Raw genomic sequence first — 25,293 nt, 5'->3', positions numbered from 1 at the left:
TTGTGAGGCTTTGGACTTGAGCCGAGGCTTGCCATGCCGTGGGCTTGAGATTTTTGGTTTTTGGTTACTGATTTATGTGAAAGTGGTTTGGTTTCTCAAGTAATCGAGACCACAGACGGCGCCAATGTAAAGGAGCGTTTAATCTTTCCTTTACATACAAGGTGGGGAGGAAAAATGGGATTAATTATGGTAGAGACCCGAGTTAGATCACGGGAGCTTAATCGCCACGATATCTTGCTCTCGATTTTGGGGGAGAGAAGAATCAGGTCTGGCGTAGTTCATATGGAGAGTATTTATAGGTGATCCAAGTGAATCCTCACCCAACACGTGTAAAGAGCAACACAAATGTAGGGCCAAGATTGCGGAGGCGTGTGAGAACTGTGCTTATAGGTCTGCTGTAATGATGGGGATTAGTAGCCTGGCTTAATAGCTTGCGGCAGTGGTCAGTAGCTGGCGGCAGTGATTTACGTACTTGTAGATTCCTTCATGATTGTTTCTAGAAGATAAGATGAGTCACGCTATAGATCGGTCTGCGTATGATGATCTGAAACTGTTTTTGGAGCGATCTCGTAGCGTGTTGATGCGAGCTGGTGACACAGGTCGTCGAGGTGTATCTAAGATCGGTGCGGTATTTCCACCATGCTGAGCACGTGCCTGATATACCTGAAGGAGAATATCACTCCCTCACAGTTACCATGCACATCATTAAACGTTCCATTTCTTCAAATGAATAGACATGGTGTTCAATAACCAAACTAAAGACAGATTAGTAAGGTGATAAAGCATTCAGTAGGACAAATGAAATCAAAGAATGAGGTTCAAATCCTTAGAGGGCCAGGGTAAGCCGTAGCTCAAAAGTGTATATGTGTCAAGTCCTGTCCAACAAAATGTAACCGACTTTGGGAACAATGATTACTGTGAATAGCGTTAACGCCTAACATTCATAAACAGCTAACCAGGATTTTAGGCAAAATACTTGGCATGAACTAAGAACTTGCGCAACAATATCAGCTATGTATGGAAATATAGACAAAGGTAAGAGAATGGCCTTAACAGACGATTTACTACAACAATTAACCGGATCGGCAAAAACTGCAGGCAATTTGATAGCTCTATCCATGTGACTCGGCAGCGAAACACCAAATCCAGCACTTAAGCCAACTATGGTGTGCGTTATAACATAGCTCTATCTAAGTACATGCATGGTGTAGGATTTCTAACGCTATTCCTAAGATTGCTTCTATTCACATTGAAGACTACCTTTTATTGCGTTCTCAATAAGAGATGGAGAATTAATAGTGCATATTAGACTGCGTCAAGGCGACACCTTTGTAGCATCATATATAATTTCTTATTAGCACGAGGAACCATGTATAGGCATTATCTAACTACTATTAACACTTTAAGCAAACAGAAAACAGTAAATAAGATATATATATCCCAAAATATCTTATATATAATGGGAAAACCTGATTTCCTCAATTAGGCCCCGTATTACCTGTTTTAGACCAAACTTTTAAATCAAAAGGATACCCTAAAGTTTCACCCTCTAAATTTTTAAAAAGCTTTAAGTGAAAGGGTATGTTGGTCATTCTATGTACAACAGTTATTTTTTTGCAACCGTTTATAATCCAAACAGTACGTGAAAAAAAAACAGTGCATCTCCTCCACCAAATACCAAAATCGCAATTTCCGTCCAGTGTATTCCATTCTTCAAACGAAAAAAGTCATTGAAGATTGAAATTTTTTCCCAATTACATGCGCTTCTTCCACTGATTCTGCCGATTTCCTACAAAACTGTCGTTTCATCGTCTCCCTCCTCCAAAACTATTTCAAAACTTTTGGAAGAAGGAAAGGGAATTAAATGTTTTTCACAGAAACCACTTTCAATTATATTGATTTTCTTTTGCAGGCAATCACAGAAAAAAACAGGTTCGCTTTTTTTTTTCTCCCGTTTTCATTGTCTTCGTTGTCGTCTTCATCACTTTCATGTTCCACACGATTTTTTTTTTTGTGTGTAGCGCAACCACTTCATTTGCAGCAAGGATACAACGAAGTGGCTATATTGTCAGAGACAGTGGGTTTGCAGGTAATAGTCACAAATATAGATATCTAGGGTCACGTGATCTGATGCCAACATAGGTCTATATAAAAATGCAAAAAGCTATATTGGCACATGAAACAAATACTCTCGCAATAGGCACCAAGTTTTTGTTGCAACACATGAGGGAAATGTGAGCTTTGTTGCGTAATTGTGCTCTATTTCTACGGATACAGCCTATTATGTTAATGTTAGTTATAGAAAACTTTTTGTGGAGTAGTCACTCATAGAATTTTGTTGATTCAGTTATGTAGACAACATGCGATGCTAGACACGGCATCATGAGTAAATTTGGTGTCTTGCCAAGGAGTCTTTGTTTTCGTGACTGTTATTGCTACTCTATCAGAGATAAGTGTTCGTACATTGTTTCTGCATGAAAACTGGTCTATGATGTGGCATTACCGCCAAGAATTGGCATGTTTCTCCTTCACTACAGTACTTTGAGATTAGTTCACTGATGCTTCCCTTACTTTTAATAGTCATTTTGTATCCGAGTTCAAATAATGAAGAAAAAATTAGTAGCAAATATATATATTTGAGTTAAATTGTATATATATTTATATTTACATATATCCTCCGCTTGCAGAATTATGGTGCCTTTCAATATATGTATTCCATTTTTTTCTTAGTACGTGACTGCCCCATAGTTTTTTATTTCACATTTTCATTCGTTTATCCAGATTGCAATAGATTTTCATTCATTTAGAGTGATTTTGTTGTACTTTCAGATTGCAGCACTATCAGGCTATCAACAATTAATCCAGGAGTGTGTTTTGCGACTCCCATTTTTCAGGTGTGTTCCATTCAATTTTCGTCCTTGGTGATTATCTCGAGAGTTTAGTGCATTCTTAATAAATAAGTACTACTAATTTATTATTAGGACTGATTCCGTGTGAATCAGAATGGATTGCCATACTGTTGTTGCTTATGTTTTTCGTTTTATAGTTGGTATCATTCATTATGTTACATGTTGCTATTTTGTTTCCCCCAAATAATAATATTCTTTTTGCTAGGAATGATTTTAGTGTGCTCTATATATAAAATTATGGTATCTGGATTATTTGTTTAATATAAGATTAATCTTCACTAGGGTGTCTGCTTCATACCATTCTTTTGTGGGTCTTTGTATATCTCTTTAAGTGTTGACTCACAATGTAATAAGACATCTCTTTGGTGGATGCATTACTTTTGACATCATTTCAGTTTACCAATCTTAAATGCATCGTAGCCAAAAAGTTCTCCCCTTCTTTACCTTTTATAGTTAGGTGCTTCGTAGCCTATTTAACTTTTTCCTTCGTTTATGGCCATTCACTTTTACATTTATGTTTAGCGATGCTATTGTTCAGACTAAATTGTTGTCTAAGTTATTGTATGTAGTATTATGTCAGGCTTAGTTTCCGTACACAAGGTTGTAATTTTTTTTTTGAAAAAAGGCAGCCAATGGGAACATTTTTAACGTCTCATCAATAATTTCAAACGGAATTCACATTTTGTCCATTTTCAACCATCTGCCATGCATTTTATAGTTTGTTCAGATCGTTCAAACTGCATTTCACGGTAAACAATTGCAGTTCAGTTCAATTCCCAATGTACTCTGATTTTCCTCTTTGTTGGCGTCTTGGTGTATGTTCAAGGTTTATGAGGACGAGTCCAATCAAAAGGATCTTCTTCCTCTTAACTCCATCCACTCCTCCAATATTCTTTTTAATGTGTATTTCTTAATATTTTTCTAATGTCACGGATAACGTGTATTATTGTTGCGTGTGTTGTGTTACTTTACCGAGCCATGTTTGTTTATGTCAAGTAATTTCTAAGAATGCCTTGGATTTTCTACAACTGGTAGCTAGATGATGATGCAAAAAACACATACATGACTCTGAGAAAACCAATTATTGAGCCTATATAAAATCTTCTGACTTCACTGCTATCACTTCTATTGCTATAGTTTGATGGTTTGGTGGCAATGCATTTCAAATTTTTGCAACGATGGTAATGGATGAGAGTTTTTAAATCAGAATCATTTAATCTGCGTAGAGCTGCATAACCAATCTATTTGGTAGCCTTTATGGTGGAGTTATACATGTTATGTTTCCCTATTTCCAAACTATTTACCTTCTCAAATGGGATATACTTCTAACTATTCCCATGTTGCTCTAGGAATAGGTTTGTCACTGATGCTGTTGTGGTGGTTTTGGATGTAAGACATTGGTTTAGCCTGTTGAGTTACTACATTTTGTGTTTAGTTCTTTTAAAACTTTAACATGTACATTCTTGCGGGTCACTCAGTCATACTTAAAGGATTTAGGTCGGGCAAGTTAATTACTTTGGTCGTGATGAATGTGACTTCACTTGCTTTGAACGTCAATGATGTACAAGTGAAGTGATCATTGAGGTTTATTAAGCTTTCTTGGGGATTTGTTGCTAACATTTGATGTTCTACTTTTCTATTTTGTACTATGAGCCTCCTCGTGATGTGAGAAGAGGGTGTAGGTAATTTGTTTTCAGTTTTGTTTAAGCCCTTTCAGTAGTATATTGTTTTCAGTTTCGTTTAAGCCCTTTCAGTAGTATATTTTGGCCTCTACCGATATTTAATCTTATTATCAGCATATTATTGCTTACACATGTTTAACTATTTTGTAGGGAATCCTAGAGTTGCTTTGTTGGCTTTATGATCTAGGAAGTTCGAATTTTTTTAGGATGAAAACAGGTTCGTTAAATAAATTTTAAGCATGTATCGGCTCAAATAGGTACAATTTTATGGGTTTTCTTAACACAACATTGCTTTTATTGTTGTTCTACACCTGCATGGTGGGGTTCTCATCAGAACCGAAAATAGGAGAGGCATGGTGGGGTTCTCATCTCTTGCACTCTCTGGCTTTCTCACATACCCCTCTATAATGAATGCATTGCACTCAGGTCTTCCTGTCTCTCTATCTTTCACTATTTCGTTCTTTTGCTCTCTAATTTCCTCTATTTACAAGAAACCCATTTTTTTATATTGATGGAGGTTAAGTAAGTCATTGTCTTTGCCAGAATCATTTAAATAGCTCATCCTTATCTATTAAGCTAATAAATTGAAAAGTTATATTTCGGGGAGATTTTGGTGGGGATAGCCTAACGGATATGTTCCCCAGCCGGTCATGAATGTCCCCACTTGCTCTCACATTTCTCAGGTCAGTATTACTATCACTTCTCTCTTTATTCTATCTATTTTGTTTGATCATGTTCTCTATTTCCTGTAGAGTTCAAATTGAATTTTTCCTTTGTTTTATAATCCCTTTATTATTGTTTATTATGCTTTCTTATGGTTACATTTTCAGCAAGAAAGGTGTGTGTGTAAGATTGTAGAAACTCTACAATGTGTGTTAATTTCTCTGATTCGAAGCTTCATTTTTATTCGTTGGCACAGTAGGTCATATGTCAAACTTGATATATTTTTGATAACTGCATGTTCCAATGGCAGGGAATTCGAAGGTTTTGATGATGACTATGTCATTTTCTACATCGAGTATTTGGTAAGGATGAAAGCATACTTGCTTTATTGGCTATAATTGTGTTGTGCTCATTGTTCATTGTTTGTACTTTAGATATTCCGTGCAAGTGCAAACACCTATGAAATTGGAAGTAAACACAGTCTGTTATTGTTTTGTGTTTGATTTTGCATAGGCCTTACTATAGAATGGAGTATCTTGAAATAGCTATTGTTTTTTATGGATCCCAATGCTCACTTATTCTAATAGGTATCATCGTATCGGCAGCTAAAGAGCTACCTCAAACAACACACAACACTATCGCAGCTAACGGCGTTATGGAATAGAAATGACCATTACTTGAGGCTACACTAGTCCCGGCCCCATTACTACTCTAATAGTGGTCGGCTAGCTGTCCCTGACTGATAGGGTAAGTATAACATGGGGCACTTAAGGAACTAAGGAAAGAAGGATGGTTTTGATCCGAATTTTTTCTACAATACGTCAATACCTTATGTGATTTTTAATGTTAGTTATGATTTTGCTTAGTGTGCATATGAACAGCACAGATGCAATGTTTCAAAAATATAGTTTGCCCCTTGGAGTCATCCGCTCCTTATTTATTAGATCCATATCGTAAGGACGGGTGACTTCCCTTCTAGGATTCCTAAAGTCGTTTGCTAAAGTGAACCACAGTCAGTCGCATATCAGTGTGGCCTTCTTTAACTCATATTCTTATAGGATTTTCAAGCAATTTTTCATCATCTTATATTCTTATTATTGTCAAAATTCTTTTAATTATCATTTATAGTATATGGTGATAACCCAAAAAGAAGGTTGGGGTGTTAAATTAGATTACATATGTACAATGAAGTAATGAACTGATAGAGTTCATTTAAGTAGTAACGTTCTATATAGTATGCCTAGCCAGTAGCTTCAGTTAAAGGTGAAACCGTGAATCCCTTCTATAACTTCATCAACACAAGTACACAACAATGTAACGGCACTAAACCTTTCGTAGTATTTAAGTGACTTATAAGCTTCATCTTAACAGGCAGATGTCCCATTTATACCCTTATTTGTTACTTTTGATAGTCGATAATTGCCTACCGCTGGAAAATAGTATGAACTGTGGAGTTATAAGCATATGGTTCCAAATCACAAAAGGGTCCAAAACCTCATATCTTTTCATATATCATAAATAGTATCTTTATTGTGTTGTTCTTTATATTGTTGTTATACGATACTAGCAGATGGTAGGATGCCCCAAAACTGCATGTACTAGGAATTTAACTCTTTGTTGAAAATGACTCCGTCACAACACCTATTTTAAATAATTTGGGAATTTTTTGTTTATTTTAGCATTAGACAGATGAGCCAGGAGGGTGTTCTAAGGACTATTTGAATTCATCCTGATATTTCAAGGAAAAGGTCTTTATGTGAAAAACTAATTAGCTTATCCCTCAAAACTTGGATTCCGTCTTATACATGCTCTTATGTAATATTATAAATTGCATACTAAGTTTTTTTGTTTTGTAGCCAGTGCCATTAAGCTTTTTCAGCAGATATCTAAAAAATGGCTCGAGGAGTTTAATACTTAAGTTGCCAAATGGGCGTAAGTAGGTTGTTGGATGGATCAGTTTTAAGTGTACGATCATTCATATGTGTAAAGGTTGGCCAAAGTTCGTAAAAGGAAACAACCTTGAAGAAGGGATATTTGTGAATTTGAACTGATTGAGGATGCACTGTTGAAAGTTCACATCGTCTCAAAATGTGAAGATGTGTCACCAACAACAAAAAACATGAAAGTTCTACCCATTCATGAATGACATTTACGTGCTAAGGCTTCTGTGCCTCCCAAAGAAAAAGATATAGTAATGGAAGCATGAATAGCCTTGAAGCTTAAACATCCTTCCTTCGAAGTTGCTATGAAATTTCAATATGTGAAACATGGTTTTTTGGTGAGCGTTCTCTTATCACAAAAACTCTATAGTAATACAAAGTACTCCACCAGGCATGATTGTTTTTTGGTGAGCGTTCTCTTATCACAAAAACTCTATAGTAATACAAAGTACTCCACCAGGCATGATTGTTAGAAATTTATGTGTTCCATCGTGTTGTGTTCTCTGTTTGGTTTTTGGTGTAGAAAATGACTTTAGGAAATGTGTTTTGGATACGCCAAGTAGCCTCGGTCACACACACGAGTCTTCACTAAGTAGAAACCAAATTAAACACACTATCTATACACAATCCAAATAAAGTAAAGACAACTATTCTGCGCGTGAGATATAATTATTTATAACAGTTCATAGATTAAGGAGAGTGAGGGATTGTGGAAATAGTCGGGATGGTGGGAATGGTAGGAATTGTGGGGATGGTTGGGATGGTAGGGATTGTGGGCGTAGTTGCCAAGGATGAGTCCAAAGACGAGGAGTAGAGAGATTAGGCAATTCGGTTCCTCGGAAGGGACCTCAATGAACCCCGCATCAATGTAGGAAATATAGTTGGACCCCAAGGCGTCATTGAACCTCCTGACAACGTAGGAAATGGAGATGAACCCACTGGCATTGTAGGAAATGGAAATGTGGGCATGGTGAAACCAGGAATTGTTGGAAAAGTGGGCAATGTTGGAGCCAAAAGACGACGTGCGCTAAGGTGACATCAATGCTTGAACGGGACAGAGTGACTATGAAAACGACGATGAACCAATTGCGTGGTGCCATGGCTTGGTGGAATTCAAAGATAAGATGAATAGTGCAGGATCTGCAGATATAAAATGATATCTAAGGCGTAAGTCTAATTTTGTTTATCGAGGATGAAGACAAGTACTCGGATTCTTATAGACTTACAGAGTTGGAGACGTGGGAGGTATGCAGAGCCAAAGTTGTTGGAGTGATATTAATGTGTTTTTTGGCATAAACAAGAAAGCATTATGGGTCTGAATTGTTAGTTCAGCTTCTCATGTATTGAATCCAATGGCCTTAGTAAATGGTTGGGCATTTGGTGTCAGATATAACAGTTTTATGACCTCCGATGCCTTCATGATTTTAGCAAGACAATTCGAGTGAACGTTTTGAACACATAATTTTATAAATCGAATAGTAAACGGGCTTGCTAAGTTGACAGTTTTATTACCTGTTTTATAGTAAACAGTTTTATGGCCTCCTGATTTGATGCTAAAGGCAATGTAAGTCCAAGTTCTCATATGTGTGATTTGTTTTCATAATGTAACCATGGTTTCTTTTTATTAAAACTTTTGTGGAGAAATGCATTGATATTGACCTACACTATATTAATATCTGTTTCTCCCAAGATGCAACATCAGCAAAGTTTTTAAAATAGTCCATTTGAAAAATAATTACTTACCTTCTTACCAAACTAACCCTGAATTTGGCACGCTCTCTAATTTAATATAAATTAAAATTGTCCTTTCATGTGTTATGCTGATACGCATTATTTCATTATTTGTTTTAAAAAAACAAATTCTAAAAACAATGGATTAGTTAATTGATATGTATTTGTTATTGGATATGATTTAGTTTAGATATGGATATGGATTAGTTAATGGATCAATAGACTTATGGATATGGATATGTTAAACTTAGTGCTTTTGTGGAGAAATGCATTGATGGGTTTAAGAATGACACCCATTATCTTATCTTATGTTCCTCAATATCCTAGGTTGCACCCGTTTGCCGCAGAATGACTAAATCAATCATAATATGGTCAAAAAACAACTCAAAGACTATCACAGAATGAAGGTTTCATATTGATAATAGAAGTATCATTTGACAATCCAGCCCCCACCTTTGTTTTAATTCTAGATTGGAAGAGTATGAAAGTGACGCATAAGTCATCTTCACCTGTTATTTCTTGATTGGATTGGAATGAGAATACTTTTATTCTCTTGCTTTCACTTCTTTTGGATTTTCAGTTTGCATTTGATTTATTAGTTGCAATGTACTCATTTTCTTCCATTGAATGAAAACAAATAGTTAAATACCTTTTCAATTATATTTTTACTTTTGTTCCTATATAACTTTTAAGCCATGTGGTTACTTCTTCATTTTTTATATCCCCTGTCTCATTCTTAATTAAACCAATTCTATTGTTTACATATACTGTTCCAGAATTCAAACTCATTTCCAAACAAAGCATTTTTATGTAAAGATGAATTCAAACTCATTTTCAAACTCAAATATTTTTACTGAACTATTCTGCCTTTCTGTTTGCTAGTGCAATTATTGACATTGACATCTCTCAAATAAAAAAATTAACTATTTTCATAACACGTACATCGCATGAACCAGCTCAACAAGGAGGGAAGTTTATTCACTGTTTTTTTGGCAAATCACAATGCGATACAAATATTGAATGGATCTCAGTACGCATTGACTGCCCACATTCCTGAGCATGGCCCATGAGTTGCAGAACATGGTATCCATTAGTTTTTAAAATGTTCATATGGAAGGATAGGTTATGTATATACATTCCCATTGGAGGATGGTGTTCTGCTTGGACTCCAACCAAAACTATTTTAAGGAGATTATGTAAGCCTTTTTAGTCATGGCCTATAACCCAACATTTTTATTCATTTTTGTTATTACTTCTTCGTGCAGGTGTATCCGAAGTCATGGAATGCAATTTACGTGGGTTGGGATAATGTTGGTATGTGGAACATAAGGGTGAAGACGGGCTCATCTCAGTACTTGGGTCAAGCAGTTCCATCTTCGAAGTCTACTGCTTTGTTGAATCATGGAGAGATGAATATCCTATTCCAAAGAATGCTCTTCTCTCGTGGTCGCCCATCGTCGTACAACCGGACCTCTATAATCCAGTGACACCCGGTTTGATCCACGAAAGGGGTGATGAGTTCTGGACTAGGATTAAAATCACGGAATCTGCATTTTGCACAAAAGAGATTGCTAGCTAGAGATAAACCCTCAAGTCAACCGAAGATTAATGAATTTTTTTATTTCTTCTTTTCGAGATGGCTATGTTTTGTTCTATACATTATTTCATCATTATTCTTGCAAACCGAAAAATCAAATCCATTTAGAAGGCTTACGCTTCAAGAAACAATACATTAACTAATTTAACTTATCTCCAATTTTGTTGTATACTTCAATGTTTTTAGGGAGAGGGAGAGAGTGAACTGTGAAGACTGAAGGTAGTGCAATGAACCAGCTCAAAAAATTCCATTGTAATTTTGGGTCAACCTCCAAACTTGGACGTGGCACATGGGTGCCCGGAATTTGAATAGGCCAAGACTGGATTTTGGCCCGATTTTTTACCCATTCTGAATTAATCGGGCACTGGGCAAAGCGTAAAACGTAAAACATTACAGAAGATATAGTGTTAAACATTGGTGGGCTATTTCAGAAGGTTTGAATAAAGCGTAAAACGTGTTTGGACTATACAACATATCCTTCAACCCCCCAACTATAGCATCTCTGTTACCACTAAAGGATCTATTTTGGATATGATGCTTCTCTATCCTTCTTCACATATAGTCTAGAAATTTTGAGTGGTGCATCGTACCTTCAGTGATTCTAATTCTTGCAAGCATGCTTGCTGAATGGCCAAAAGATTGTAAACTTGGAATAAAAACAACAATTTGTATATCACTTGCAAGGCTTTTAGTGCTTCTTATATTTGGGATTGGTGCCATTGCTTTGGCAAGTCAAATAGTTAACATATTGGATCGTGGTGATCAAATATATAAATTTGTGCTTCTCTTTAACGCTACTCCAAGTGCCATATTACTTGCTCGGAGTATTTGCCAACATATCTTTGTCATTTTTTAATTTGCTACCATGTATTTGAGATACACAAGGAAGATTTTGTTTAAAAATTCAAATTTTTGGTTATGTTTACGTTCTCCAGCACATGTCATCATGTCAACAGATCAATGTTGCGAAATACCAGAGCTAACGTCCTCAGTCAAATAGAAGCAATTATTCAAAACCACCTCACCAGTTCATGCTCAACGAGCGTGCCCAAAAGCTATATATAAATCTAGCTATACATAAACACTACACAATGCCTAGGACTGCAACAAGTACACCTATTTGGAGACATTCAATGTGTCACTAAAGCCTTAACTGGAGGAACTACTGCAGTCAATTGGGAATGTCAAAGTGTCCTTTTAAATTCTATTTTGGTTTTTTTAAATTCTATTTTGGCATCCATAATTTCTTCTTTTTGTCACCTCCATACAGATGGTTTGAAAAAAAATCAACACTCCATCATTTGAATCATTCAATCTCCATACACATAAAATAAGATCCACATTATATTGAAAGCTTTTAAATTGTAATCTTGCCACATAGCCATCTTCGAAAAGCTATTATTTACACATATTCAATTTACTCCACATATTATATCCGACTTAATAGATCTATAGAACAAATATTAACAAAGTGTCCAATGCATTTTTCTAATTGTTTCCCAATGTGATCGTTTCTAAATAATAAACAAAAACAAAATTGCGTTTGTTAGCTAGCTACAAATTCTTTCTCTGTCCAAGCTACCTACTTATTTAAACCGACCAAAAAAAGAGTTGATGGATTCGCTAGATCATTTTGAAGACAATGATAAAAAAAAAGTTGTTCTTCTTGCATTTTTTTTAGATATTTTTTTCTCCAATGTAGAATAACAATTATGTTGCACACCATGATATAATATTCTTATATCTTACAGGTAGTACACTCATATGAATCCAACAATGTTCCTCAATCACATATAAATGCTCGACAAGATAATTACACAATTAGTAGCACAAAGGTTAACTTCATTAACATAATTAATACATATTTTTTTGTTAAATTAGTTTGTGACATATGCACTAATAATTATATATTGACTAAATTACAGTTGGTTAAATACATTTTCGAATATATTTATCCGCAAAGCAACATGGCGAGGGGGCAAAAATCGAATCGAACAAAGAATACAACTAAGCGTATTGAAGTGTTATTTTTTCTTATTGAAGTTTTTGTCATACCTAAGCCTGTATTATTCTAAAACATTTTACATAATTCATTCAAACAAATGTAATATGTTACTATTCTAATTTAATTACATGCGTTCATTCCTTTTATTTTTCCACCCCAATTTTGTAGATGAGGTTTTTATTAAACATACCACCTTTTACATATAGAAGTTCTGTCTATTGCAAGCAATATTAGAGTTTTTAATATCAGTGTAACAATTTTTTTTTATGAAGAACACTAGCATTTTTCTTAGTACCTATTTTTTTTGTTAAATTAGTTTGTGTTCATTCCTTTGATTTTTTCCATCCCAATTTTCTTTCCTAGCACGTGCAACGCACGTGCCCGTTTACTAGTATATATAAAACCAAAGTTTATCCTCCATGAATTCGCATGTGACTTTTTAAGTGTGGGATTCATCTATTTTCTCTATTAACAAGAAAAGAATACATTTTTAGTCATTTATCAAAAGGGGTTATGCAAAATTGAGGAAAGAATGAAATATATACTTTGAACTTTTGTAGTACCTTTCAACGAAGGAAACGTCAGTGCAAGGGATACTGCCAAGTTTCGGATCATGAGAAGAAGGGAATGAGATTCTGTTCTTGTGAAAAGTTGAGGGTGCGGGGTTTAAGAGGTGTTAGTTGTTTATAAGTTGAAGTGAAGTTGAAGTCATTATTGCTTGTGAAGAGAGAAATGAATAATTCATTTGGCTTTAAATATTCGGTTCCTCCACAACAAAAAATATCCACTTTTCCACAACCTAACATCAATAATTCATTCGACCTCCATTGTATCTCTCCTTGCTTTCGTCTTCCTTCCCTAAGCTTTTTGTATCTCCTTGATTCAAAAAAGAAAAAGAAACATGGCTGAAGCAATAGTTTCTGTTGTCATTGACCAGTTGGCCTCAGTCATTGGAAAAGAACTTGAACAGGAGGTGCGGTTAGTGGTTGGCGTTCGTAAAGAAGTAAAAAAACTGGAGACTAATCTCACTCTGATCAAAGCAGTGCTTGAAGATGCTGAAAAGAAGGAAATACATGAAAATGCAGTAAAGATTTGGTTGGAAGATCTCAAAGATGTGATGTATGATGCAAATGATGTATTGGACCTAATGGAACACACGGATTCTCATCTCACGAATAGAGGGATTTTATCTGGCCGGCTCTCACGTTGCCAACAAGATGTGTTCCTACTTGTTATCTCCATGTGCTTGCTTTAAACATGGTGGTGCACGCTATGATATTGCTCGTAGGATTAAGGACATAAGAGAAAGACTTCTTTGAGGTTGCTCTCACCAACAAGGACCAACTACACCTCCTTCCGAAGTCATAGTCACGCGGAACCACAACAACCTCCACAATTCACTAGCTCTGTTGTGGATGTATCGTAGATATTCGGTCGGGATCTTGACAAACAAAGTATACTAAGCGGTGGTATGTGAGACTAGTCAACAAGAAAACTCAGGTTCCAACACCTATCTTGTCAATAGTTGGAACTGGTGGGTTCGGTAAGACAACTCTTAAGCAGCCTAGTGTATAATGAAGGAACTATAGCATCCACCTATGAGCTGAAAATATGGGTTTGTGTCTCGAACCTTTTGATCTTGAAAGGGTTGCAAGAGAAATTATTGAACAAGCTATTGGAGGGAAGCCACCAAATGTGGTGGGTGGGAACTTTACATCGCATTTGTGCAACTTCGGTAAAGGGAAAGCGGTTTTGCTTGTGCTAGATGATGTTTGACTGAAGATTCCGGTCTTTGGGAGCCATTGAAACTATCTCTCAATGGTGGTGGCGAGGAAGCAAAATCATCGTCACCACCACACGTAACGAAGGCGATTTCGCGGCGATGATCGGTTCAATTTATATACACAGGCTTGCACAGTTGTCCGACGATGATTGTTGGCACATATTCAAACAAATAGCTTTTTGCGGAAGAACACAACAAGAGCAGGAAAGATTGAAGGGAATTGGACAAGAAATCGCAAAGAAATGCAAAGGTGTTCCACTAGCTGTCAAGACATTAGCAAGTCTAATGCGATTCAAACGAGCAAAAGAAGATTGGACAGATGTATTAAAAAGTGACGTTTGGGAAACACAAGAAAAAGGTTTTTACGCGACTTACGTTGAGCTATCACTCTTTGCCGCCGATTTTGAAACGATGCTTTATGTAATCGTGCAATCTTTCCAAAAGACCACAACATGGAGAAGGACAAGTTGGTGAAGCTATGGATGGCTCAAGGTTATCTCGCTCGATGGAGCAAGAGAGCTAGAGAGGGTTGGTGTCGAGTATTTTGATGCTCGGGCGATGCGTTCATTCTTCCAAGATTTTGAGAAAGACGATGATGGAAACATTTTTCGGATGCAAGATGCATGATCCGGTACATGACTTTGCCGAAGTTCCTCACAAAAACCGATTGCTCGCTTTTGGTGAATAAAGAGAAAATTATCAATGACAAGATTCGTCATTTGACCGGTTGATGATGTAGAGAATCCATCTATCTATGAAGCCAAGAAGTTACGCACACCGTTGGTAGTAAAAGCATCCGTGTCGGTACCTTCGCAGATTACACGGTTGACATGTCTTAGGACCTTAGACTTGAGTAGTTGTGCTTACCTTTGGAGTACTTCCAAGTGAAGTGAGTAGATTATTACATCTTCGGTACCTTGATTTGTCGGGATCAGCTCTGAAGGAATTGCCTGAGACAGTGAGAAGTCTAGTTAATTTGCAAACATTGAAGCTTAACCGTTGTGGTTTTCTTTGCAAACTGCCAGAAGGAATTGGGGAGCTTTCTAACCTAAGACACCTGGAAGTTGAAAACACTCCTAATCTAATTTATTATCCGCGAGGAGGCATTGAGCGATTGAGTCACCGAACATTAAGTAAGTTTGTTGTGAGTGATGGAAGCAGCAAAGGGTCCGTGATTGGGGAACTAGGAAATCTCAATTTTCTAAAAGGAAGCCTATCTATTAGGGGGTTAAGGCATGTAAAAAGTGGGAATGAGGCTAAACTGGCAGAATTGCAGAAAAAGGAAAAAATTTCAAGCTTGGAGTTGCATTTTGGATATAAAGAAAATGGGCAAGATATTGGACACGTCAGCAGAGAAGAGGAGATACGAAGGATGGAAGGTGTTCTTGAAAATCTGGAACCACATAAAGAAAGCTTGGAACGATTGGAAATACAAAACTATGTTGGCTCCACACTCCCTACTTGGATGAGGATGATGTCCAATATTACATACTTGAAACTTTTGTTTTGCTCTTTCCTTGATTTCAAGCCAGAGGAGTTGAAACCACTCACCATGCTTCGCAAATTGTACATCTTGTAATCGCTTTCTATTATTACTAGGAGAAAATATAGTTTAGAGGACGATCGAGCATCTTAACCCACATTCCCATCATTGAAATTGGAAGATGGAGTTAGTTCTTCCGACGGAAAATTAATTTATCATTTTTCATTACACAATTGGACTAAAAACATGAAGAAGATTTGGTGTTTTCTGAAGCCCAATTGAAGGAGAAGAAGAGGTCCTTCCCTTTTTCTTCATTTCAGTAATTCATTAATTATTTATTTTTTCAATTAATAATAAACCTTTTTATCTTTTATCTCTGCAGGCTTGCCATCTGTTGTGATTTCTCCAGAATATGGTTTCGTTCATCTGAATCCAAGCAAGAAATGGTTGTTGTTCCCCCAAATTCCAGATTATACTATGAAGTTGAGCTTGAATCCTTTGTCAAGGTGTCTTCAGTGTGATTTCTCTTTGTATGGATCTTGCATTTTGCTTGGTATGAGTGAGTTTAAAATTTTCCTTTTCTATCATTAGGAGAGAGAATCGTGGGACATGAGCACACCTGAAAAAATTGAAGCCGCTGGTAAGAAGAAAAAGGAAGGAAATGTAGCATTCAAAGCTGGAAAATATGCTAAGGCTTCAAAAAGATATGAAAAGGTAAGAAAGTTTTTAGTAGGATCGAATAATATTAGAGATGATTTCATTTTATTGCAACTGCATGAAAATCTCCTTGTAATCAGGCTGGAAAATTTATTGAATATGACACCAACTTCAGTGATGAGGAAAAGAAATAGTCCAAGGTTCTAAAGGTAAGCTGCAATATGAATAATGCAGCTTGCAAGCTGAAGCTAAAGGACTACAAACAAGTAGAGAAGCTTTGCTCAAAGGTAACTGCGGATTAACTTATACCTACAACTCAAATCACATCAAGCCAAGGGGCCTGAGGATTAATGTTGCGATAATAATTTTGTAGGTGCTAGAACTTGAGAGTACGAATGTTAAGGCACTCTATAGACGAGCCCAAGGTTACATTCAGCTGGCCGATTTGGACCTTGTTGCATTGGAAATTGATCCCAACAACAGGTATGTATTGTTCCTTTTTATTGTACCGGCTAACTCATTGATGTCCAATGTCTCTCTATCTATCTAATAAGATAGGGTTTGTTTTTTTCACTAAAAGACAAAATTATAATAAAGGACGGTCCAAATCTGTTTGAGGAAAATCTAACGGCTACTGTTCACGCCAGGGTCGCGGGTTCAACTCACCGTATGCGAAATTTTATTTTTTTGGGAAATTAACTCTACCAACCAATTACCTTCCCTGAAAACCCTAACCGTCGTCACTTCTAATTAAACCCTTGAAACCAAATCTACTCTGCTCCAAATCTCATCTCTCGAAAATTAAACCCTTGAAACCAAATCTCATCTCTCATCTCTCATCTCTCTCGAAAATCAAAAGGAAAACACTTGAAGCAATCAAGGTATATATAACTTACTTTATTTTCATTGTTTAAGAAATGGAGTTGTGTCAAATTATGATTTTTATATGTCTTTTATGTAGTTGGGTACAATTGGTTTGAAGACTAAAGAAGGTGTTGTGATTGCTGTCGAAAAGCGCATTACTTCGCCATTACTGTTAAAGTCTCATTGGTGTTGTGCTTGCTGTCGAAAAGCCCATTACTTCGCCATTACTGGTAAAGTCTCATTGAGCTATAGGTTAAATTAGTTGGAATGGTTAAGGACTAATAAGTTTGGAAAGTTTTTGGGCATAAAAATAAGTTGATTACATTGTTACTAGGTTGATTGATCCAGGAGGTATTGTTGTTTGCCGCTCCCTTTAATAGTGAAGAAATAGTCGAGTGGGACTCACTGATCTTCTAAGCTTTTAGCTTTATGTGATGTAACCCGGGGTTGGGAGCTTGCAGTCCAAAATTCTTTCTGATGAAATATCACTTTTATTATTTGCATAAGTTGGTTTATAGTTTTCTTCAGATCATTGGTGTTAAATATATTGTATTTTATCCCAAGTGCTAGCATAAGTTGATTTATATTCTTCTTTATATCGTTGGTGTTGAATATTGAGTTTTATCTCAAGTGATTGATGTCATTAAATGTTTTCTTTTCTACCTTTTTGCTGGTGGGTTTTATACCATTTCTCACTGGGGTTTTATACCCATCTTCTCACCTCATCGTCGAGCACTCAAACTCCCCTTATCTACTCGATTAAAAACTTTTGATTTTATCGGTCACATATTCTTTGTTATATATTTAGATGTGAATAGATTTACTAGGTGGTCGAGCAAAGAAGGTTAAAAATGATGTTGTGATTACCCGGCTTAGGTTCGTACTTCGTAGCTAGCTTGATTCTCTCAGTATACACCTAACAAGTCTTTTCGGGTACGCTTCTTCTCAATATCTACCATTACTTTATATATTTATTTATTGCTTTGGACTGCTTTATATTGGTACTGCTTTCGTTAGATATTTGTCAATTATTTATCAAACCTGAATAGAAAAAAAAAAAACATAGATTTGGCAAACTGTTTTACTTCATGTTATTAGTCAACACCATTTTTTTAGGCAGTATTTGAATTTTTTGTTTAAATGTATCAAGTCTAAAAAAATCATGTGTATGTGGTTTGCTTGCAGGTACCAAGTTAAATTGCTAGAATTTTTCAGCGACATGATTGCAGTCATTGCTCCATGGCACATTTATCCATAGGATAGCAGAATGGTGTGAGCAGTATGCATAGAGGGGAGAATGAGAGAAATGAGGAACTCGATCAGTAGGCTTGGAGTATTTATTTTATTTTATTTTTCCCTTTCGTTACTAGAATTAGCCCCAGGTGAAAAATTATGTAAAGTCTTATTTAATGTTTAATGAGTTGTCTTTTAGTTTTAGAAGTAATTTGTGTTATGTATAAATATGAAGTTATATATTTTGGTATGGTTGATCTATCAGAATTGTATTGTTTGATTTTCAGGTTATGACAAGATTTAGGTTTTTGAAATGTTGAAAATACAAAGGAGATTCTGCTGGATTTTTAATTTTTTTTTTTAAAATGACGATGTTTTTAATTGAAGACTCTCTCTCTTTATTTTCCTCATTCTCATTCTGATATGTGTTGAGTTGGTTTGTGAGAAATGAAATGTATAGAATTGCAATAATTAAACTCACTTGACTATGCGCATGAAATAATTATGAAGTATAAAACTGTTGGAAATGGTTATATCATCGATTAAGATCTATCATAGAGATGGTCTCTTGGGGTGTTTGTTCAAAAACAATGTGTCTAGAGTGCCGACTGGCACGGGCATTCACTAGTAACTTAACAATTTAGATGCCCAACCACACTACCTGTTTCCTCCTCAGCCTTGAAAGTCTGGAATTATTCTAGATGTAGGTGTTCTTTCAAAATCATTATTGTCCCTCACCCACAACAACCACCTCAAGTCTCTTCAAGTCATTGCGACTGTGGGTCGGATGCCAATATGTTTAAATGTTTAAATAGAATAGTTGACCTTGGAATTGTTTCATTCTTGTTTACTCACTCACTATAAATGCCATGTCCATTTTGTGTGTAATCTGATGATTTTGTTTACTCACTCACTAGACGTTGTGGAAATAATGTTGTTGTTTTGAACATGTGCTTTCAGTCTTATTTATTGTGAAATCACCTGGAAAAGGGGGGAAATGATTTATGGTGATGATTGGCGAGCACAGTTTGTTTGAGAGTTCAAGAGATGAAAATGAATATAGTATCTTTACTTTTGTTATCCTTAGATGATAAAATTGTGATGCATTTGTATACGTTGAAAACTTGAAATGGAAATGTTAAAGTTGGGACTAAAGTACATTTTTATGATATAGGTTTCTTCACCAACAATTATTGTTGAAAGAACCAGATCTTCTGCCTGGATGCACAAAAGTTGGAGAGTCCGCGAAGAGTTTGCACGGATTGTCATGTCGGCAATCGGTCTATTTGCTTCTACAGAGCTTCCCCTTCAAGGAGTTATACTTCCTCCTGTAAGTAACTTCTCGATTTTGTATCAAACTTTTGATATACTACTGTCACCTGTCAACTCGAGGTTATCATGGGCATCATTATAATTAGTGGTTTTATAAAGTTACAAGATATAAATTTTTCTCACTCACCGATGTAGGGCAATATGGATTGGTGGGCTTGTATATTATTTCCAAAGGAGTGGGTTTTAGAATGGGGAATAGTAGGTGAATCTCTGGACTAGGATATATTTTTCTATGGTATTATCAGAAACAGTATTATCATCTGTGACGGTGGAGGAAATAGGTGATAAAATCTGATGGCCGTTTTAAAGATTCTCCCTGGATTCTCTACCACTGTTAAAACCTGTTTCAAATGAATGAAAATAGTAAAATAACCCTGCAAATAAAGTGTTTTTCTTTTCGTACATGAAATGAACACACCATCCCAGATTGACAAGTTGGAAGGGAATTGGTCACGAAGATCGGTCTCGACCCAACCAACAACTGATCCCTTAGTAATTTTTGCTTCTTGAATCAATGTCGCGTAAAAAATACCGATGAGGAGAGGCATGAAGCTCATTCATATCGTCTGCAAAAATGAATTTTAAATGCTTATTACATTTTGCGTATCTATGTTTATATAGTTTTTTGTATTATCAGATTTTGCAGATGCTGAATGATTCAAATCAGTGTAAGAGAAGCAGCAGTACTTTTTATCGAGGTGAGTGATGAGGAAACGGTTGTTTGAAGAACTAGATTACTGTAGTGATTAGTTATTTTGAACTGTACTAATAAGATCTACTCATCCCTGTTGAGTTGAAGTATCTCGTGCCCTTTTTTTTCTCATTATGTATATTTTTTTTAATTTTGATCTAAAAGACTAAAACTATCAAATTACTAGTAAATCCTAGGCAAGGGAGTAATCTGATGAGGACTTTGCTTGATTGTATTGTTTTCTATACCTCTTTCTTTTTATGTTTTATCCGTAGGTTCCCTTGACATTCGTTGTGTATCTTATCAAATTATAGAGAGGGAGATACAAAGCAGGAGATACAATGTAGAAGATACAAAGCAGGACAAAGCATCCTACATATGAGAGAGTCATGTCGGCAATCTCCAATACTTTCAACTCTGAAGTTATTAGTTATGACTTACATCCAGTGCACGACAAGAATATTAAGAACAAACTACTTATGTTCAACCCAAGAATAAAAAAAACTACTGTATTTCTAATAGGATAAAAGTTATTTGTTCCGGAATGTTACTCAAGCCTGAGCATGGCCCTTGGCAACCAAGGGAATCTTGTACCTACTAATTTCAATTATGTTCAAGCAGTTGGTTTGTGGATTCGCCAGCAAAGTGCAATGAGCGTAGAGTAACTTACATTTTGTTTTTTCCTGCGTCCTACCCTTTATGTGTTTGACTATCTCATTATAAGATGACGCCAGACAGCCTTTGTGTCTTTTCTTTGTCTTTTAATTAAGTTTAAATTTACGTAAGTAAAGTTACAAAGTTGTTCTCTAAGTTCTCTAGATGTGTATGGACTTAACATCTCTCATTGATTGAAAGGTTGCATGTTCTAACTACTATAAAACTGGGTCTGTGGGCATATTTTATTTGACCATTTGTTTTTTTTTTGCTCTTCAGGAAATGTATGCACAAGTTGGATCTCAATTTCGAGAAGAGTTGCAACGTCACCATCTTCCCTCATCGATGGTGATTATCACTGTTTAACTTGCTTCTGCTGGTTTTAAGAATAGGATTGTCCTTTCATATGAGAATAAACTTTATTATACCCTGCCTGTGGTGTTATTAATTCTGTTCAGATTTTGAACTTCAGGTCAAAGATATCAATGCTAGATTGGAAAAAATTGAACCGAAGATTCGATCTTCAAATGGGGCTGCAGGTCATTTTTTGCCAGGGGAGATGAAGTCTGCAAGTCTTAGCCACAAAAAGAGCAGTCCGAAGAATAAAAACCTTACATGTGAAATCTCTCTCACTGGAGGTAAATTTGTTGCGACTTTACTAGTAGTATCTTTGTTCCCTCTACTTCGTTTGTTGCTTTGCTTTCAGACATTATTTTGCTGTGTCATTTATCTATTTATAAAATCTGCTAGGTGGTTCTGTCCTTGCTATTAGCATACCATGTTTTTGTGGTAGGACTTTGGTTCCAGACAGTACGTACAAAATATACACGCTTACAGACATACTCACGCATGCTCAGTTGGTTCTGTGGTAAGAACTCCCACAAACTTGAGGTGGATGGTATCCTATTCAGGAGTATCTTTAAAATGTAGGCGAATTTTAGTGAAGTGTATTTTTGGCTCCTCTGTCATTTTAGCTAGAAACTAATAACCTAAGACCAAAAAACTGAAGTGGCAACTTTACCCTTAAACTTAAAGTGAAAGTCACTTAATGAAAGGTACTTTTGACATTCACTTCAAGAAAAGACAAACTTGAATATAAGTCATCTCACTTTTAACTTTTCAACTTTACCCCTAATCTTCTACATCCTTTAGGTACTTCATCTCTGAGAAGAGCATATTTGTTACCTTTTTTGTTTTTTTTTGTCAAATTAAATTGGTTACAAAAAATCGACTTTGATTTATTCTTTTTATCACAATAATTGTCTAATGTAGTCATTGTATGTTAATAACTTAATAACTTAATATTTTTCGATAAATTGTATTTCATTTACATCCTTTTAGTTTATCAGAGATAATTTGTAGTCAATACTTAAAAAGAGCATTCGTCTATACCAGAGTGGAGGACTTGAAACCTTCCTGTTCCAACGAAATACAGGCTGCATAAGCATATGACAATTGGTGCTTCCAAGGTACATGGGAAATCGCTCAGTTTTAGAAAATATGGAAAACATAGACAAATGACGAGGTTTCGGACCCTTCTGCCTGGTATAGATGATTTGCATTTGTAATTAAAACACATTCCCGTGATATCAGTGTATCACACCATTCAACTGAAAACCATTTCAAGGGAAGTTAAGTCAGCATTTCTTGCGTTTTTACTATCACTTATTTTCCTTTATGCTGTGTAGTCATTTATCAGAAGACATTTCAGCCGTATCTCAGCATTCACTACTATGGTATTTATTACATCAATGTTGACTCTTTGTAATGTTTTGGTTATACGAACACGCGCCTTCACATTCTCAGGAAGAAATGCATGACCTCGTGTCTATTATTAATCAGCTATGCTACTTTTTATCTTTGATAACTTTTAAGTTGGAAAGAACTCAACATAACTTAACAAGTCGCTTTATCTCCACAAATAAGCTCCACCTTGTAGCAGAAGGATCCAGAATGTCCTTTTGCTATGGAGGCTTAACGGTCAGTTTGTGATTTCATGTTTTCTCTCGTGTACGGTGGACCGAAAATCAGGCACATTGAATAAGTTCGCAAGTTGTAATACTTTTATCTGTATGTTGAAAATTGTTTGCTCAAGGTGACATTGTCTACCATCCCTTGTATATTCTGGTACATAGGTCATGCATCTCATTGAATAACATATTCGTTTAGTGTACGTACTTGAAGCATGTAATTGAATGGAAAACTCTTGTACTATGTTGTTATCTTTGTTAACATCTAATTCTGCAACTTAGATACCAGATCACCCTCCTTACCTTTTTTCTTTTGGTGCAAAATGTACTTATCTTGGATCAGTAATATTTATGAAATCTTATTCTTTTTTTGGTTGATGTAGGTCTCCATGCTCAAGAGCCGTGTAAATATTGCTAGTGGTACGCCAAGCAGGTAAGGAATGTAAGCTTTTGAGTATTTCTGCAATTGTAGCCCTTGGCTCAAACCTTAAAAGGAATATTTCCCTTAAGCACTAAATTTTTAGCAGGATAGTGTTGAGAAGACAATTAATTAATAAACATCGTTGTAAGTACGATGTGGCTCTTTTACAACACTTTTTTTTTTCAAGAACCAACTTACATATTGAAGATTGTAGAGTTGGATAGAAAGTTATTTACTCATAAATATGCGCGTAAGTATGAGGTGGCCCTTTGTCAATACTCTTTTTTTTTTAGAACCAACTTACATATTGAGAATTGTAGACTTTGATAGAAAAGGGAAACTTCAATGCTTGAGGAGTGATCTTGTTGCTAATTGTGCATGCACTCTTTAATTAAAAACCAACTTACGTATTGGAAAATTTGGACTTGATAAATAAAGAAAATGTACATGGAAAAACTTGAACCCTTTTGGAGTGTACTTTTTGGCTAGTTGTGATTAGTTGTGATAAGTAGCATGCCTATTTCAACTTTAAGAAAGTTCTGGGACCTTTCATCTTAACAAGACTATCTAGATGACATCACCAAAACTACCAAAGCCTATTCGCTAGTGATGACTTATTTGCTAGTGATGGGGTTGAAAATTGGAATCTCTTGTCTAACATTCGGAATGTAGTTGGTTGGGAGTTGTACGTGGGTTGTCATAGGGGCGTAGCCTTAATTAAGGAGTTCTTTAGAACGGGCACTAGGACTTGGGATGTCGGTTTGCACCGTGTTAGTGAGATTCTCTCTTTCATTTGTATCCTTGTTACATCCTAACTAATAAATTTTACTTACAAAAGAAAATCTTTCCTAGATCAATCTATTATCAGATCTTGGCAATAGGGCTTTCCATTAGAAGTGATAAAAATTCAGTAATGTATCACATTTGTTTCTGTTGTGTGGTGTAGGCTAACTGATGGTACCGAAGTAATAAGTGAAAAGATTTTAATCAACGAATTCTCATCTGAATCCATGTACTGTATGCTTAAGTCTTTTTTAGTGGATAAGTAATCTTTATTAAAAAGTAGTGCAAAGGCACAAAGAGATACATACAGTGAGTGAGTTCGTCACAGTATGACAGATCATGAAAGTCCTGTGTCCTACCCCGTACCCGTGTCTCTGTATCGGTTTCCGTATCCTTTTCCGTGCATCATAGGATCAAAATAAAAAATTGTAGTCTGTAATAAAAAACAACTTCAAATGGCATCTAGCATTTCAATACCTAACGTACATGGAACAAGGCAGAGGAGTGCAGGTTGGCCATGCCCATCCATCAAGTATAGACCAAGATATGTAAGGAAGAGACCTGCATGCAATAGGTAGAAAAAAAACCCTCTGTTAATAAATGCACAAATGGATATATAAATAACTACAGAGAAAAGGAAACCCAAAGCGCATTTTGAGATTATTGTACTCAGAATGAGAGAGGACAGGTGGGAATTATTTCAGAAACAGATTTTCAGGAATTCTGCTGAATTGAGACTCACCAAGTCCATAACCAATCACCAACCACAAAATGTATACATTGAAGATGCTCTTCTTACTTTTTCTGTCATATCTACATAAACCAAGTGAACCCATAAAAGATACAGTGAAACAATAGAGCACTATACATTTCATTTCCATTTAAAATATAATGC

At 35.9% G+C, this 25,293-nt stretch overlaps 2 protein-coding genes across 13 annotated transcripts; both read left to right on the top strand.

Annotated features, from left to right (window-relative positions):
* The first annotated feature begins 811 nt into the window (after positions 1 to 811).
* On the top strand, positions 812 to 7,536 carry LOC147506702 (uncharacterized). Its single transcript, XM_086605821.1, has 8 exons — positions 812 to 839; positions 952 to 1,035; positions 1,913 to 2,089; positions 2,830 to 2,894; positions 4,742 to 4,808; positions 5,565 to 5,616; positions 6,934 to 7,002; positions 7,111 to 7,536. The coding sequence occupies exons 1-7, from the start codon at positions 812 to 814 to the stop codon at positions 6,974 to 6,976; spliced, it is 516 nt and encodes a 171-aa protein (XP_086461947.1). The 3' UTR covers positions 6,977 to 7,002; positions 7,111 to 7,536.
* A 5,556-nt stretch (positions 7,537 to 13,092) lies between these two features.
* Positions 13,093 to 23,720, top strand: LOC147506701 (CLIP-associated protein-like). 12 transcript variants are annotated; one of them, XM_086558757.1, is made up of 15 exons: positions 13,093 to 16,088; positions 16,176 to 16,299; positions 16,385 to 16,507; positions 16,591 to 16,737; positions 16,824 to 16,933; positions 17,098 to 17,331; positions 17,412 to 17,544; positions 18,133 to 18,247; positions 18,500 to 18,696; positions 19,722 to 19,877; positions 20,517 to 20,577; positions 21,504 to 21,572; positions 21,683 to 21,862; positions 21,975 to 22,092; positions 23,578 to 23,720. In XM_086558757.1, exons 10-15 carry the CDS (start codon positions 19,770 to 19,772, stop codon positions 23,600 to 23,602), a joined length of 561 nt encoding a protein of 186 aa, XP_086414883.1. In that variant the 5' UTR covers positions 13,093 to 16,088; positions 16,176 to 16,299; positions 16,385 to 16,507; positions 16,591 to 16,737; positions 16,824 to 16,933; positions 17,098 to 17,331; positions 17,412 to 17,544; positions 18,133 to 18,247; positions 18,500 to 18,696; positions 19,722 to 19,769; the 3' UTR covers positions 23,603 to 23,720. The 12 variants fall into 12 exon arrangements, with proteins under 12 accessions (XP_086414883.1, XP_086414881.1, XP_086414886.1 ...); XM_086558755.1 differs by having other exon boundaries at positions 18,500 to 19,250; XM_086558760.1 differs by lacking the exon at positions 18,500 to 18,696 and having other exon boundaries at positions 18,191 to 18,247.
* The last annotated feature ends 1,573 nt before the right edge of the window (positions 23,721 to 25,293 follow it).

The sequence above is a fragment of the Coptis chinensis genome, chromosome 4 (genome assembly GCF_015680905.1).
Source record: "Coptis chinensis isolate HL-2020 chromosome 4, ASM1568090v1, whole genome shotgun sequence".
In the NCBI taxonomy this organism is placed as follows: domain Eukaryota; kingdom Viridiplantae; phylum Streptophyta; class Magnoliopsida; order Ranunculales; family Ranunculaceae; genus Coptis; species Coptis chinensis.
The sequence above is the reverse complement of the archived record's forward strand: the minus strand, read 5'-3'. Positions and strand labels throughout refer to the sequence as shown.

Excerpts from the sequence above, each read along its gene's own strand:
- LOC147506702 (XM_086605821.1), top strand. The coding sequence starts at position 812 with ATGAGGTTCAAATCCTTAGAGGGCCAGG. Across the intron at positions 1,036-1,912 it reads GTATGGAAATATAGACAAAG|GCAATCACAGAAAAAAACAG; the intron begins GTAAGAGAATGG and ends TTTCTTTTGCAG. Across the intron at positions 4,809-5,564 it reads TTTTTTTAGGATGAAAACAG|GGAATTCGAAGGTTTTGATG; the intron begins GTTCGTTAAATA and ends TTCCAATGGCAG.
- LOC147506701 (XM_086558763.1), top strand. The coding sequence starts at position 19,770 with ATGCACAAAAGTTGGAGAGTCCGCGAAGAGTTTGCACGGATTGTCATG. Across the intron at positions 20,578-21,503 it reads CAGCAGTACTTTTTATCGAG|GAAATGTATGCACAAGTTGG; the intron begins GTGAGTGATGAG and ends TTTGCTCTTCAG. Across the intron at positions 21,573-21,682 it reads ACCATCTTCCCTCATCGATG|ATTTTGAACTTCAGGTCAAA; the intron begins GTGATTATCACT and ends AATTCTGTTCAG.